General features: G+C 46.5%; 2 protein-coding genes and 1 long non-coding RNA gene across 8 annotated transcripts; 1 reads left to right on the top strand and 2 right to left on the bottom strand.

Moving 5' to 3' along the window:
• Nucleotides 1-400: 400 nt before the first annotated feature.
• Nucleotides 401-8,282, top strand: LOC136516399 (auxin response factor 14-like). Of its 4 annotated transcripts, none has more exons than XM_066509788.1 (10): nucleotides 401-941; nucleotides 1,042-1,098; nucleotides 4,447-4,629; nucleotides 4,729-4,813; nucleotides 5,474-5,564; nucleotides 5,647-5,811; nucleotides 6,200-6,316; nucleotides 6,391-6,466; nucleotides 6,934-7,066; nucleotides 7,180-8,282. In XM_066509788.1, exons 1-10 carry the CDS (start codon nucleotides 699-701, stop codon nucleotides 8,043-8,045), a joined length of 2,016 nt encoding a protein of 671 aa, XP_066365885.1. In that variant the 5' UTR covers nucleotides 401-698; the 3' UTR covers nucleotides 8,046-8,282. The 4 variants fall into 4 exon arrangements, with proteins under 4 accessions (XP_066365885.1, XP_066365884.1, XP_066365887.1 ...); XM_066509787.1 differs by having other exon boundaries at nucleotides 6,934-7,090; XM_066509790.1 differs by lacking the exons at nucleotides 401-941; nucleotides 1,042-1,098 and adding an exon at nucleotides 4,182-4,324 and having other exon boundaries at nucleotides 6,934-7,090.
• Nucleotides 1,748-3,992, bottom strand: LOC136516401 (uncharacterized). Of its 3 annotated transcripts, none has more exons than XR_010774040.1 (3): nucleotides 3,799-3,992; nucleotides 3,656-3,715; nucleotides 1,748-3,420 (listed from the first exon to the last, which is right to left on the bottom strand). It is a non-coding gene; the product is annotated as an uncharacterized lncRNA (long non-coding RNA). The 3 variants fall into 3 exon arrangements; XR_010774041.1 differs by having other exon boundaries at nucleotides 1,748-2,043; nucleotides 2,179-3,715; nucleotides 3,799-3,864; XR_010774039.1 differs by having other exon boundaries at nucleotides 1,748-3,715; nucleotides 3,799-3,932.
• A 1,244-nt stretch (nucleotides 8,283-9,526) lies between the features above and the next one.
• Nucleotides 9,527-11,419, bottom strand: LOC136517706 (O-methyltransferase ZRP4-like). Its single transcript, XM_066511350.1, has 2 exons — nucleotides 10,619-11,419; nucleotides 9,527-10,444 (listed from the first exon to the last, which is right to left on the bottom strand). Exons 1-2 carry the CDS (start codon nucleotides 11,402-11,404, stop codon nucleotides 10,145-10,147), a joined length of 1,086 nt encoding a protein of 361 aa, XP_066367447.1. The 5' UTR covers nucleotides 11,405-11,419; the 3' UTR covers nucleotides 9,527-10,144.
• Between the last annotated feature and the right edge of the window lie 4,822 nt (nucleotides 11,420-16,241).

Below are 16,241 nucleotides of genomic sequence, written 5' to 3'. Positions count from 1 at the left end.
TGGCGGTGGCGGTGCCTGGCCGCGCAGGTGGCGGCCGCGGTGCGTCTCCCGCGTCACGGCGGTGGAACCCGGCCCTGCGGGTGGCGGCGGCGGCGCCCGGCCGCGCGGACTCAGGAGCGGGGCGCTGGCTCGCGGGAGATCGCCGGATGCGCCCGGATCCTGGGTCGGGATATTTATTTTTTCTCTGTTGAGGCCGATGGCCGATTGGCTGTGAACCGATGCCCACAGCTTTCTCTACGTATGAGGCAGGGGCAAAATCGTACACTACTTTGAGGAGCCCGGGGCCGGGCGCCCGGGCCTCCCTGTGCGGGAACGGTCCCGTCCTGCGGCCGTTACGGACGCCGTGCCGCGGCGCCCGAGGAGAAAAAACCCCACCAAAACCACCCGGAACCGAGCCAAAAGTCCGCAGCGGTCAGGAGGGCGGGAACAGGAACCGCGGCCCGCACGCATCGAAGCCGCTGCGCTGCGGACTGCGGTGGTGGGCTCTGACTCTGGCGCAGGGGCGTGCGGGACGGGCACTGCCCCAGCATCCGGGGGGACAAGCGCATTAATGTCACTGCCGCCTCCGCCGATTTAACTGCCCACCTCTATCGCCTTCACCTGTACGCCGTCCGCTTCGGAGGTTGCTGCCTGCCATTAACGTGCCGTCGCTGGTAGGCCGACGGACGGACCCCAGAAGTTGTAGGCGGGAGAGGGGGATGGGGATTGATCTCAACACCGTGGAGGAGGACGAGCCGGCGGGCGGCGCGGTGTGCGGGGAGCTGTGGCACGCGTGCGCGGGGGCCGGGGTGGCGCTGCCGCGGCGGGGCAGCGCCGTGGTGTACCTGCCGCAGGCGCACCTCGCGGCGGGCGGGGACGGTGGGGAGCTGCCGGCCCTTGCGGCGGCGGCGCCGCGCGTGCCGCCGCACGTGGTGTGTCGCGTCGTCGACGTCGAGCTACGCGTGAGTTTGTGTCCCACCTTGTGTCGTGCTGCTCGATTGGTGATTTGGTTTTGTTTTGTTTCTTTACATACGCCGGTGCGTGACTGCGTGCTGCGTGCAGGCGGATGCGGCGACGGACGAGGTGTACGCGCGGCTTGCGCTGGTGGCGGAGGATAAGGTGAGTGTCGCGCTTCAATCCATTCGAACAAGTTTGTTGCTCGCGGTGGGGGCGCTGTGTTTTCAGCCAAATTGTTTGATTGATTTCTACTGGGGATATTGGATATGCTATCTGTTCCATTGACTTCTTTCCCTGTTCCTTCTACAGTTTGCATTTTGCCACAGCGTTGCAGCGATATCACTAGAGTATATTTTTGGTAATGAAATGAAACGTGGAGTTCTTCGAAATGATTGGCTTCGAGTCAAGAGTACAGGGTCACATCGATTTAGACGGAGTTAGTGCTTAGTACTAGTACTTTGGTAGAGACTTAGGCTTCGTTAACAACATTATTACCTTGTCATTGCTTTTTAAGTCCTTTTCCTGTTTTCCTTATTAATGCTTGGTTAAACTTTGGTGACTTATGGCTTGATAATTTGATCAGTCACAGTAATAAATCATTCATTGTTTATACTGTAGCAATAGTCCCCTTTTTTCATTATTATGGTACTTTGTTATAACTTAATTTTGGAGGCATTGCTTCGTCCTTGGTGTTAGTACTAGTTGCTCACTAGTATTGTACTACTAGGAGAATCGATCAAGCACCTCATTGTAACGGGCAATGGATGAAACTAGGAGGTACCCCCGTGCTTCGCACGGGCCAGCAAGGAGGAATTATAGCACATCATATTATTATACATGGAACAAAAAGATCAGTAACATTAGTTACATATGGGTTGTCATTTGAGCCCTTCATAGGATAATGTTAGCATAGTAAAGGGCTGTTTCAGTTGGACATAGATACTCATTTTGCCATGGGCGAAAGAACTTTCAATGTTTGGCAAAGCCATGCACCTGGCAAGTGAGGCTTGTTATGGGAATGTGTTCCATCAGACTGATTACGATCGTTAAAAGATGAGTAGGTCAAAGAAGAAGACAACACTGAGGACCTGGAACTGTGCAGGCAGACTGAAAAGTATGTAGTTTAGTTAAAAAAAGAGCTGTGTAGGCAGACTGAAAAGTATGGTATTTGGGTGTACATATTGCAGCAAAAGTAAGGTTTTCACATATAGGGGTACTACTGTACTCGTAGTAAATTGTTACCTTATAATGAGCAGGGAGACGTTTAGTAGCCTGTGTTATGGCAGAAAGGGTAATGTCAACATAGCAGAGAGCCTGTGTAATTGTTACATGAGGATAGTACGCACTATAGACTAAACCTGAAACAGTAAAACCTGAATTAGAGAATAACAAATTAGAGGTGATTGATGGTAAAGAAAGCTGAGGGTAGCGAGAAGAGCTGACCAACCTGAGTACATAAATTGCATATCAGCTGAAATTCATGGATCAGTGCCCACAATCCATGGAAGAAACGAAAAAACAAAGCAATTATTAAGATCAGATAACCAATTGTAGACAATGTTGTAAAGGCATATACTACCATGGTTACATACCACCAAGAGCTATAGCGTTAATATATAGGAATGGATTTAGACTTTGCGAAAAAAATAATGAATGCCAAAACCAATCAGAATATGCACAGAACAAAGATACAAAGTAGTTGCAGAAGGTCCACATGAAGAGCACCGTCTGTACCTCTCAGGAACCTACTAAAAGGGCAATGGACCCTATTGTCCATGATACACATCCTACAAGAATCTGAAAGGAACATAAGCAAAAGTCTCACTTGCAAACACAAACACTTAGCTCAATGAAATTGACCCTGACCCAATCTTTTATGCGGCTTCCCCAACAGGCACCTAATTTTTTAATGCATTTCAGGTCGTTGCATACTTTACAAAATATACCAAATGGTAAGCCAAGCTCTGAGTATGTACTGCCCAGCCTATCGAAATCTGAATTAAACCTAAGCAAAAGCTTTTATATGAAATCTAAACACGTAGCCCAGCAAAATGGATTGTAACCTATTTCTGAGTCACTTCTTGAGGAGAGACGTAATCACTATGCAAAGTCAGTCATGACATTACACACTGATCTAAAAATATTCTACAGCATCCATGCATAGACCGATGTCATGTGCCATAGCACAGTAGACAGCACACTGGCCTGAAACAGAAGAAGCACAGAAATGGCCGATCGAGCTCCTGGACATTGGCAAGCTGAAGGTTGGCATAACCATGCCAGCATGGATAAAAAAGAGCACTTTAGACTTTTAAACAGGGAAACATAAACTGCATGTTGGAGAAGTAGAAGGGTGAAATGGAATGAAACGTTACCGATGCAATTGATGCTATCATGAGGAAAACCTAAATTTAGGTCTGCACAACATGACATGAAATTAGCACATGGCATCATTATGTTAAGCTTGTACACCTCCTAAATATTCTGCAAATTTGACAAACAATAGGCAATCATTCAGTAACACACTGAGCATCTGTTTGACAACAAATATTTACTGGTCTCTAATAGAAAATCCAAAACTGAACTACGCGATGATGACCTGAACATTGAGAGAACTACAAAATTCAGCACCACCACACTGTTGAGGAAATTGCCAAATCCCTTGAATCATCTATCAGTATTTATCATGAGCGCTTAGCAAGGAAGAAGTTTGGCTCACATGGCGTGCCTGTCACATGATGCAGGAGGAGGTGGGCACTATTAGCGAGAGGGAGGGGCCCTGCAAATGAATTTTCATGTGCATATCGATATATCATATGGAAAAATTGATACAATAAAAAGAGAAAAAAAAGGAGAGCATACCTGCTGCCCCGATCTCACTGGGCGACCGCAGAGGGCGCTTGGTGCCTCCCTGCGCCAGCGGGCGGCGATGCGGCCGTACGCGCTGCCGTCGCTGCTGCAGGAGTGCGCGAGGATGAAGCGCCATGAGGGAGGTGGCCAGAGGCGGGCAGGCGCTGTTGCGGGGCCATGGCGCGCCCCAGCGGCGTTGGTGCGGCGTGGCGCAGCGGTGTCCTGCGGGCCGCGCTGCGCGTCCTGGGGATGGTGCGCACGGATGCGGTGAGACCGCCGGAGGGCGCCGGCGGTGGAGCTCGCAGATGGGGGAGAGGAAGAGCAGGCGGAGGCTGCTAGGCGGTGGTGCGGATGGATGCGGTGAGACGCCGATGGACGTGCTTTGACTGGTCCGTTGGGAGATGATAAGGCTGGCGTTGCTTGGCATGGTGGTTTCTGGAAGCGGGCGTGGCGGCCATCCGGGCTGTGCAGACTGGATCGAACAGCCAGGAACAAAGAACTGTGGATGAATAGTGATCTGGGTGAGGGAAACCGGTAGGTACTGTATCTAATTCACCGGGATTAGAGATCTTTATAGATAGGAATCTTGCATGCTGTGTGGCTGGAAACAAGAAAGCTTTCTCCCATAGGTCTCTAAAAACATTGTTTATTTGGACCCAGATTGTTGGCCGAAACATCCATGATGGTGAAACTGAGGAGAAGAATGGTGAGAAAGAGGATGGTGATGGAGAAAAGAAGCTCACATCGCACATGTTCTGCAAGACGCTCACAGCTTCTGATACAAGCACTCATGGGGGATTCTCTGTTCCTCGGCGGGCTGCAGAGGACTGCTTTCCACCATTGGTGATACACATGGAACAGACTTCAGTTTGCTCTTAGTCCCAGATTAGGTTGAAAAATGCTGCTCTGACCAGTTCTTGTTTCATCTTTTTCTTCTACTAGGATTATGAGCAGCTTAGGCCTTCCCAGGAGCTTATTGCCATGGATTTGCATGGCATGAAATGGAGGTTCCGTCATATCTATAGAGGTACCAACACATGGTCTAGTATTTTGGATTACTCCTAGATTGAAGGTCTAATTTCCATCAGAATTTATAATTGCTAATGCAACATCGATATAGTGTATGCTTCTTCATGCTTCACATGGAAAGTGAATGTGCACTACTTTTCCCTAAGGAATGCTGCGTTATGCTTGGTAAATGGTATGGGCCTGAACTAGTGCATGAAATTGGGTCAGCATTAGTATGGAGCATATTTATTGTTGGACTAAAAAGAGTTCATGTGTTTCAGTTTCTAAAGCAAGAGTCCATTTTATTGTGGCAAAGTATTCAATTGGTTAGATCCTGATGTATGCACTGTAGGAGTCTTTCCTATTGTTTTGATTTGTAGAGAAGAATTGTTGGGTTAGTAAAGTAAGAAAGGAATTGTTGGGTCAGTAAAGTAAGAAATGAAATTTGGGTAACTTCTAATTAGCAATTAGAAGTTACTGCCAATTGTATTAAGTAGGGAATCTGTTGATGGCTCATGTGGAAGCACTTTCTGACGGTGTGCTCAATTTCATAATTGTTCCACCTGGCCCTGTTATCTGTCGATGCTTGTCAGAACTTGGGGCAAAACACAAGGCCCAAAGAGTTAGATTAGCGCTAAAGTTTGTTAGATTAGAGCTAAAGCTTTCTCTTCAATTTCAGGTCAACCTCGTAGGCATCTTCTGACAACTGGATGGAGTTCATTTATCAATAAGAAGAAACTAGTTTCAGGGGATGCAGTCTTGTTTCTTAGGTAAGCATGTTGGCAATGTGCTAATACTTACCAACTTGAGTGGTTTCCATTTCTCATTTGTGTTCATTCCTTTGACATACAGAGGTAATGATGGTGAGCTAAGACTGGGTGTGAGGAGAGCAGTTCAACTGAAAAATGAAGCTCTACTTGAAGCTGTCAACTGTACTGATTCGAAGCTACTTATGCTGTCTGCTGTGTCCAGTTCTTTGGACAACAGAAGTATATTTCACATCTGTTTCAACCCAAGGTCTGTTTACTGGTGCACAGTAGGTTCATTAGATTCTAGTTAGTCACTGTTAACTGCATAGGGGTAGATACAACCATACAGTTCTTTGCAAGTTCATAATTCTTCAGTTTCTGTAATCTTTTTTCACTTTCTCACAGAAAATTTATTGGGTAGCCCAGTTAAGTGGTCTTCAAAATTTGGATCTCTGCACCTCCAAGGTCATCTAGTGATGCCTGACATGCTTTGAATTATTGCTGTATTTTTATTTTGTGAATACACATTTGTCTGTAGTGCTTAACTCATGCGCATTTGTAAATTTTAAGGAACATGCAACCTCCAAAAAACAATTTCTACTTCGACTATTAGTATAGTTTTACTTAACTAATGACAGTGTTTTGTCCTTAAACAGGATTGGTGCATCAGAATTTATTGTTCCGTATTGCAAGTTCTTGAAGAGCTTGAACTATCCTTTTTCAATTGGAACCAGGTTTAAAGTTGGCTGCGAGAATGAAGATGCTAACAAGAGGTCTACATTCTTTTAACTTCGGAAATCATTTTTCCATGTACAACAGTATCTTGAATTGTCTTCTATGTTTGTAGGTCCTTTGGATTGATCTCAGGTATTAGTGAAGTTGATCCCATACGCTGGCCCGGATCAAAATGGAAATCATTCCTGGTATGATTTTAGACGTCCTGTTTTTCCTAGCCAAAGAGCCATAGCCAGATTTTCCTGTCGTTCTTAATTGTGGTGTACTACTGATACCTTCTAACAAGTCATATTAACCCACTGAATTCGATCGGACTAGCTTGCAATGAACTTCAACAAGTCAACTTTGGTCTTCCACTTGCTGATTTTTTGGGTGGAAGTAGGATCATCATTAAGGTTAAACCTAAGCTGGCTATATATATGTGGGGGAAGAAAAGTGTAACCTAGAGTTATTTGCGTACCCAAATCTAATATGGTCAACAACTATGCTTAAATATGGTGAGATAAAGGTGTAATAGATTCTTGGTGCTTTTATAATCTAACCTCCTATACAATATAAATAGAAATGGATCTAGTTTTTAATACTTGTTTAGACTTAATGAATGTCATGGGGATACTTGACTTTCCTTCTTCTCATCTGTTTGCATGATTTACAGGTAAAGTGGGATGGTGATACTAAGTACAGCCACCAGAATAGAGTATCTCCATGGGACATCGAGAGAGTTGGCAGCTCTACTCACTGTATTTCGTCTTCTGTTTCGAAGCGAACAAAGTTGTGCTTCCCCCAAGGTGATTTTGACGCTCCAATTCTAGGTAGGTTCCACAGCATGAAACTAATACAGATTCATAGCTAAAAGGTTCCTTTAGTCAGGTCCATTTAACTATTTGCATGAAACATGTAGATGGAAATGGTCGTCCAGACTCCATGGAAACTGAACGTTTCCACCGGGTCTTGCAAGGTCAAGAATTGGTGCACTCTAGGATTCATGGTGTTGCATGCTCTCATTCATCAGATAACCCCAGATGTCAAGGCTCTTATGGAAGGAGATTCTCTGCCGATGTGTGGAACTGCAAGATGAATGATTCAATGAGTGGGCCTCGACACCTAAATGCTACTGGGTTTGCTTACCAGCCCCTAGGCTTCAGTGAATGTGTCAAATTCTCAGAGGTCTTGCAAGGTCAAGAAATGTCTCAGGTGGTTCCTTCCTTCATGAGAGCTGCTTTCAACGCTGGCACACAGAATGGCAGGGTTCGATCATTTGATTATGTGCAGAGATCAGCTGCAAGTCAAGGATATGCTCTCCAGCAGTTTAATATGCCAGCAACAGAAGTGCATTCGCCCTCTTCTGTTCGTATGTTTAACCAAACCATGGTACCACAGTCTGAGTTAGATGGTGTGACCAACCGTGAAGAAGCATATGGCAGTGGGTACTCATCCATTGCAATACAGAGAGAAGCTGAACCATGGCCATCCACGCAGCAGCAAAGAGTGAGTGAAAATGGAAGCGAGCCTCTTGACACAACTGAAGCCTCAGCTCCTGCAAGGATAGCTAAATCTGGATTGGTCGACAGGGGCGTCGGGCGAAGCAGCTGTAAGCTTTTTGGTTTCTCCTTGACTGAGAAGATCCTTGGAACAGAGGGAGGTGGCGTGAAAGAAGGGAACTACGAAGCGGACCGGCAAACTCCCCGGGTGCTAGACTTGTTTGGCCACGGCCATTCTACGCCCGGTGCTCTGCATGCTCTTTGCGCTGCTCCCTTGGGAATGTGATGATGTTTTACTTAGTGTTATAGTAGTTAGATTTATGTAATCCTTCTGTCATGTCCATAGTGTTGGACATGGACTATCTGGACGAAGCCGCAATATGTCCCACGTAGTCGGTAGTCAACAGTCCTGCCTGTTTAATTTGGCGTTTTTCCGGTATGAATTCCAGACATCCTCTTTTCAGATCCATGCATGCGATTTCTGGCAGGCATGCGCTGCTCTGGCAAAATTCTGATCTTCAGCCGCTGGTTTTGAACTTCGACGGTCCGGCTGTTTTCATTAGGAAAATGTTATTACAAGGTCGTCCGTGCCGTCCGCACGCTTCAGCGGACAGACCCAATAGGCGTGTTCACCTTCGTGTTTCTTCTACCTCTCAAATTTTCTCCACTCGCACTATTGGTGTCGTGGCCTCTCTGCGCATCTGCCTGCCCCGCCGCGCCCCCTTCCCCCACCGTGGCCCATCCCCCGCTGCGCCGTGCCCTTCCCCCACCGCGCTACACCCAATCACTAGCCACGCTGTGCCCCAACACCCGCGAGCGGACAACGCTAGACGACTATGGCAGAGCAGCAGCGGGGCTGCGCCCACGGGCGTGCGCCTAGGCCGCGAGCAGGTGTTGGAGAATGGCAGGAGGAGCGATAGGCCACGCTGACGGCTGACGGGCGCAAGCGCGCGGAGCGACCCCCTGACCCAAGCTTACTGGCTACCGCAGTTCCTCACTTGGTAGGCCGAGGTTGCCGGCGATGCTGTGTTTTAAGTGTTTCCGGCGTTTCAAACTTATGTTTTAAGTGTTTTATCTAGATGTTGCAAAAGTATATTCGAGATGTTGCAATGACAATATACGCATGTTTTAAGCGTATGTTTTCAAGTGTTTCAAACGTATGTTTTCATGCATATGTTTTGCAATGGCTACACACGTGTTTTTCAAGTGTTTCATATATATATTGCAAATGTTTTAGCTGTTTCGGACTTATGTTGCAAGTGTTTTATCTGGGTGTTGCAAAAATAGATCTAGAATTTTATTGATTTAATTAGAAAAATAGACCAAGTCTAGTTAAATCCCACGATTGCCAGCAGAAGGAAGATTGACCGCCACAGCAAGGCAACATACTTATTTTGCTGTAGGTACTTGCTGGTCGCTTTGGTTGTACATAAATGATTTGGTGTTTGAAAAGAAACATGTTCATTTTTCTTTATAGGTGTTACATTTGTTATCCATCGGCTTCGTACATGGAATATCCTCCGAAAGGTTACTTCACGAGCTTTGGTTGCAGCGGCATCGCAACAAGTGGCGCAAGCGGTCATAGTTTTTTCTCTCCCGATTATATGGGTAACGATCTAGTTTTAGGATTGATAGTCATTAGAGTGACGGGCTTCTCTTTGTTAGGGTGTATGCTTTTATGCAGAGGCCAGCTTGAGTTCATAACTATTGTATCAACTCAACGTAACAAATGATTGTTTTTTAAACAATTCGGCATACTTTATTCATTCAAGATAGTTACATCACTTGCTAGGCAATAAAGTATGAAGCTAGGGGGCTCATCGTCCCAAGTACAATTTTTCTTACACTGCATCGCTCTTCTTGCTAAATTATGCGCCGCTTGATTTGCCTCTCTATTACAATGCTCAATCATAGTATCCTGAAACCCGCTCCATATGATGTTACACTCATCGTATAAGGCGGTTGCTGAATTTGCCGTGAAACCTCCATCCTTCATTGTTTGTACGACCTCCATGCAGTCTGATTGTATAATTAGCTCTATGGGCAGCAGCTAAGACTCCTCCAGTGCTATCTCTTATGGCTACTCCCACACTACCACACCCAACATCTTCATCAAAGGCCGCATCAACATTCACCATCACTTTCCCTTCTGGAGGCTTCAACCATCCCTGCTGTATCTGTGACCCTCTCTTCATTGCCGCTTTATAATTTTTTGTTAGCGCCGCAATAGACATGGCTGATCTTGAGGGAATGATTGTTAATTAATAAAATCCTTTCCTTATGAAAACACTTATTGTGACTACAAGTTGACACACGTCCAATATTATTAGGTAACCAAAGAACAACTTATTACCGAAAAAAAGGAAAGTCCTATTCACCAAACAATTATGGGTAGACCTCAATGATGGATCGAACACCAAGAATGGGTATGATTTTGTAATCACTAAATCCAGCTTCAAAAATGATCTTCTTCCACTCTTGCTCGTCTCGCTCGACGCCGTTGACAAACATGATGAAGAGATCAAACAAGACCTGGGTCTCTTTGTGCTTAATGTTTGACGATTGGCCCCCAACAACCATATCTAGGATTATCACCTTTCCTCCTTCGTCCCTGGGAGGTATAGCTTTCTTACAATTCTTTAGTATCTTGATACAATCAGCATCGCCCCAGTCATGCAAAACCCACTGAAACCAGATAAATAAAAGATGAACGAATAAAGTTGATCAGTAATAACGAACGGGTTGGCCATATATATGTTTTCACCACCTTCTCCAACAGCATAATTAAAACAGTGTAAATTCGCGTATAGAGGCCAAATCAAACAATTATAAAAACAGTACTAGTAAAGGGCGATGTACCTTAAGGAAGACGGCGTCAGCCGGTGGAATGTTCTCAAACATGTCACCAGCAATATACTTCACACTGGTGCTAGCGGGAGCATTGGCGGCGACATGCGGGAGATCCAGCACGCTGCACTGGACATGCGGGAACGCGGTCGAGATAGCCATGGCCGCCCCTCCGAGCCCTCCAGCGACGTCGACAATGGAGCTCAGCCCCCGGAAGACGTCGCCGCACTCCTTGACGACGATGTCCATGATGAAGCTGCTGTCACAGACCATCCCCTGGTTGAAGAGCTGGCCGAAGGCAGGGTTGTGGTCGTTCAAGTCCCACGCAGTCTGCCCATGCGTCATCTCAAACAGGGACGGATCTGAGTGCTCTTGCTGGAACCACGTGCCGAGGCCAAAGAAAGGGGACACGAAGATCCCATGCAACACCAGGGACATGAAGGGAGTCAGGCTTGAAGAGCCGCCAACCAAGAGCTGAGACGCCGGCGTGAGCCCGTAGACGAGCTCGGTGCCGCCAGCGTCGTCGTGGTGGGCGGCGCTGAAGATGCCGGTGGCCGTGAGTACTCGCATGAGGCGACGAAGGCAGGGGATCTTGGACGGGTGGAGCGTGGGCGTGGCCCTGGACCCTATCTGGGGCAGGGTGGCGTTGCCACCGTGGCTGTGGATGGCGTCGGCGATGCCAAGGTCCAATGCAGACTTGAGCGCCATGGACTTCATGTAAGCAAAGGTAGTGTGCCAGAGCTCTAGCTGAGCGTCAAGCAAGGCTTGGTTATTATTAGTGCTTGTGGTGAGCGCCATGTTGCTGTTGTGCTACTGCACGCCGTGTACTGAATTGATTTGTGTGGAATTGAGGGTTAGAACTCTCTCTCTATATAGACGCGCGTGCAGTGTACAACGAACAGATGAAGTGAACATGCGATGTGCACTTTAGTTTAATCACAGAGTATTAACTCCTTTCTTTTAATTTAACTACTAATATAGAAACATTATTTGCATGTGTTAAACGCGTTGGCCCGCAGAACGGTTCCTCTAGCAGCGATGGCGATTGTGTCGGTGCTGAGCACTGAGCACCTGTTAACGTGCGGACAAGGGAATCAAGTGGACGCGAGAACCCATCACTCACGTGAATACGTGATGGCCAGTTGGCCACCCATGTATTCTATAATTATCTAACAGTACTTACTCCCTCCTTTTCAAATTATTTGACGTTTTGGCTGTTGTAGATATACTTTGGAGAATCACTCATCCCTGGAAAAAACTGTTTGCAGAGTTCCCGTGGGATTTAGCAGAGAATCACCTTTGAGAGCTTAGAAAAATGAGATTACTGGTCGTAATTCTCTATTGATATTGTGAAGTGATTCTCTACAATGAACTAAGAGACTGAGAGCTAAAAAAGTAGCTTCTCCTAATTCTACAAAGTGATTCTCCTTTCGGCTCTGAGCAAAATTAATGCATATTCAGGTGCCGACCCCCCCCCCCCCCCCCCCACACTTTCAAAAAAACATCTACAAAGTGATTCTCCATTACGATTTTAAGAGTTTATCTAAAAAATCAAAGAGAATCACTTTCAGCCACATAATTACTTCTATGCCATAAGTAGTTACAATGTACTCCTTGCAGCCACGTAATTACTTATATGCCATAAGTAGTTACAAGTACTCCTATGATCCTATCCTCCAACACGATGCGGATCTGCTCTCGTAACTCCCCACGTGACTCGTGATTGTAGCACCGCCGCCGCTCTCCGCCTCTATCGTTTTTAATAAGTTTTTCTAGTAGATCGAGTCATTAGGCTCAGGGTCTCTCTATGCTAAGTTTTTTAGTTTTGGAGATTTATCTCCTCCTCCTCCTCTTCACGCGACGACGAGAGGGCAGGGTGGAATTGTTTTCTTCATGACGGCTCTGTTGAAGATGTGGTGACAACTACGGCGTCAACATCTTCACCGGTATGACGATATGGAGACTTTTATTTTCGGACGACGACATCAAGACGGAGATGGTGTCGCCGCCATAGAATAATTTTCTCTGATCTCTTCTCCGTTTTATTGTGGTTAGATCTGGACACGATGAAGGACTAGGGAGAATAAATTTCAGATCAGTCTTCCTCATTCTTTGGTGGCAGAAAGAAGAAGGAAGACACCAGAAAGAAGTTTCTCAATTCCGTCTACATGAATGTTGGCCATCGTTCGTTGGGCATCTGTTCTTAGGCCTTTTGCTGAGTCTTTGCCTGTGCGGTCATCCATACTGTAAAGTGTCGTACATGTTTGGTTTTGAGATCTTGAACTATTTACAGCGTGGGTATAATTTAGATGAAAATCAGTTTATGGATATTTGTGTAATCTAGAATGCTCGTAACGTGTTGATGTACCCGGCTATTATTTAATATAATTCTTTTTTCCTTGAGAAAAAAATGTCACCGGCCGTATTATCTTGAGAGGATTTTTTTTTCACAGGTAGATCTCACCGTATCATGTACTGGATCTTTGCTACAGAAGTCACTATCGGGACCGGAATTTCTCGCTAATTTTTTATAATTTGATCTTTTTTTAAGAAAATTTACGTTTGGTTCTTTGAGACGTAAACTCATCTTTTGACCCTAAGGGTCGGCACCAGGACTCATGACGTTGAGGTAACACGTCTCGACGTCACAGATTTTAACTTCGAGATGTCTGATCGAGCATAATAGAACATTCTAGGTGACGTTAATGTAGCCGTTACCTCAGCGTCAGAATATGGCGCTATTGTCTCTGCTTTACCGTGCACCGAGAACACACGCTGCCGTGTGCCCACCCGTGGCCGTGCACCGTCCTACTCCAGTAACTGTGCGCCTTGCGACGTGCGATGGGACGGTGCTGTCTCTGGCAATGCGTTGATATGGATTCAGTGCGGCTCCATCACGAGGGCCCCGTGCCGAGTCGTGCGCCGTGTGTGTGCAGATCTTCTGCCTGCTGGTATGGTGAGTCACAATCAGAGCTGATCCCGTCGTCGTCCGTGACATCATTATTAGGGGTTGATTATGTGCGTGCAACATGTGTGGAAAGCTCATCAAGCTGCTGTCTGAACCATCAACTGATGTGCAAAAAAAAAAAAAAAACTGATGAGTGCAAAAATAAGTCACAAAACATTTTCCCCCTTCCGTTACATTCTCTTCCATTTGATTGCACAAGTAGCAACAATAAAACCCATCAAGCTGCTGTCTGAACCAAAGAATAGATGACTAAACTTGCCACGGCCATACGGTTTATTATTACCGATAAGCACGAGATTATACTGGCAATGTGAAGCTGATGGAATATATAGCCACCACACCGCACCATATAGTCGTTGGCCGGCACATGCATATGTGTGGAAGCAACAAGCAAGCAACGGCCAAGCACTTAGGAGGATCGAAATCGCTGTCAGAATAACACGGCGCAACGCGAGTCGTCGTTAATTAATTAATTTATATATATATATACAACAGATTAACCTCACATGCAGCGCTTCCACACACATATATACAACAGATTAACCTCACATGCAGCGCTTCCACACATGTTGCACGCACATAATCAGCCCCTAATAATGATGTCACGGACGACAACGGGATCAGCCCCTGATTGTGACTCACCATACCAGCAGGCAGAAGACCCGCACACACGCGGCGCACGACTCGGCACGGGGCCCTCGTGATGGAGCCGCACTGAATCCATATCAACACATCGCCAGAGACAGCACCGTCCCATCGCACGTCGCAAGGCGCGTAGCTACTAAAGTAGGACGGCACACGGCAGCGGGCGGGCACACGACAGTGTGTGTTCTCGGTGCACGGTAGAGCAGAGACAGTAACGGCATTGCCGCGCGCGCCCGAGGTCCGCGTGACAGATCTTGGCGCTGACCTCGATGTTATGTATTCTTGCGTCGAGATATCAGCAATGTTAATGTTATCTAGGATGTTCTATTATGCTCGGCCAAGCACTTCGGAGTCAAGATCTGTGACGCCGAGACGTGTTACCTCGGCGCTATGAGTCCTGGCGCCGACCCCAAGGATCCAAAGATGAGTTTACGTCTCTCAGGAAGCCAAAGGTAAATTTTTTTTAAAAAAGACCAAATTATAAAAAATTAGAGAATTTCTCATCCAGTGTTATTAAGCCGACAGACATTTAAGAAACTCCTGACACACGGAGATATGATTGGCCAGCACTGAAAAGCCTGTAGACTTATCTGGCCACCACTGATAAGCCTACAACTGCCGAACTTTATTTTGGATTAAAGATCCACGTGAAAAACTGAAAATCATGGCAGCAAATAAGCCACGTACTTGTGTTACCAACACACCACGTTCCTTTTTTTTTTTTTTTTGCAAATATGTGCATTGCGTATATCTCATTAAAGAGGGTAACTCACCACGTTCATGGTAGACCTTAGCAGCCAATGCAAGTTCTCGAAACATTGGGATCAACTTTTAAAACCTATGGTACGAAGAGAGTATACCTATACCTATCTTTTTGTATTGTTCCGGTAAAAAATCCAAGGTCTATCGAGTATAATCGGAACAAGGTTCCCCTAAACCAGAAACAATAATGCTTGTGTTCGTGCGTTCGGACGCATCAGACGCTGAGCGGACCCACAAGTAAAGCTCTCACAAGCGAGCTCAAATGCCTTCCTCCTCAAGCTTACTTTATTATTTCTCTCCTACCATATCCTCTCATCTCACTTTTCCACTACGGCCAACCCTCGTTGTACGGCGTCGCTGATGGCTAAGGCATACACACTGCCGTTCGGTGCCGCTGAGCGATTTCTTGGCTTCCCGCGCTGCAAGTTGTGGCTGCTTTCGCAGCTGGTGTGGCCGAGTGAGCTCCGCTCCGCCCCCACCCATGGTTGTACGCACTAGAGCTCCACTCAATGCACCTCGATCGAGCTCGTCACCGTCGATGGCTTCCACGTTGACCGGTTCGACCATACGCAGTTCGTGCCATGGCTCCAGGACCCATGGCCGCGTCGTGCACGTGTGGCGCTCCCGCTCTTGCCACCACCGTCTCTGCTCACCTGGTGGCGCTCCCACTCCTGCCACCGAGTTGTCCACGTTGATGTGGTGTGGTCCACGGCGACTCCTCTGGCGCGGCGTTCTCCATCGCACCTAGCTGTCCGGCTGCCGCCATCCTCCCTCTCCACCCGAGCGTCGCTTGCTGGCTACCGCAGTTCCCCACTAGGTAGGCCATGGCTGCCGACGATATCGTGTTTCAAGTGTTTTAGACGTATACTTTCAAGTGTTTCATTTGGGTGTTGCGAATGTTGCAATGGCTATATATGCATGTTGCAAACGTATGTTTCATATTACAAGCAAATGTTTCAGGTGTTTCAAACGTATATTTTAAGTGTTTCATCTGGATGTTGTAGAAGTAGATTGAGATATTGCATAACATGCATGTTGCAAGCGTATGTTTTTAAGTGTTTCATACGTATGTTGCAGGCGTTTTATTTGGATGTTGCATATACTTGCAATGGCTTTTCAAGTGTTTTGCAAGTGTTTCAAACGCATGTTTTAGGTGTTTCGGCTATTTCGGGCGTATGTTGTAAGTGTTTTATCTGGATGTTGCAAAAGTAGATTAGTGTTGCACATATTGCAATGGGATTCACCTGTCACTAGGGCACC

This window comes from Miscanthus floridulus, chromosome 17 (genome assembly GCF_019320115.1).
Source record: "Miscanthus floridulus cultivar M001 chromosome 17, ASM1932011v1, whole genome shotgun sequence".
NCBI classification, from domain to species: Eukaryota; Viridiplantae; Streptophyta; class Magnoliopsida; order Poales; family Poaceae; genus Miscanthus; species Miscanthus floridulus.
Note: the sequence above shows the minus strand (reverse complement) of the source record. Positions and strands in the feature narration are given on the sequence as shown.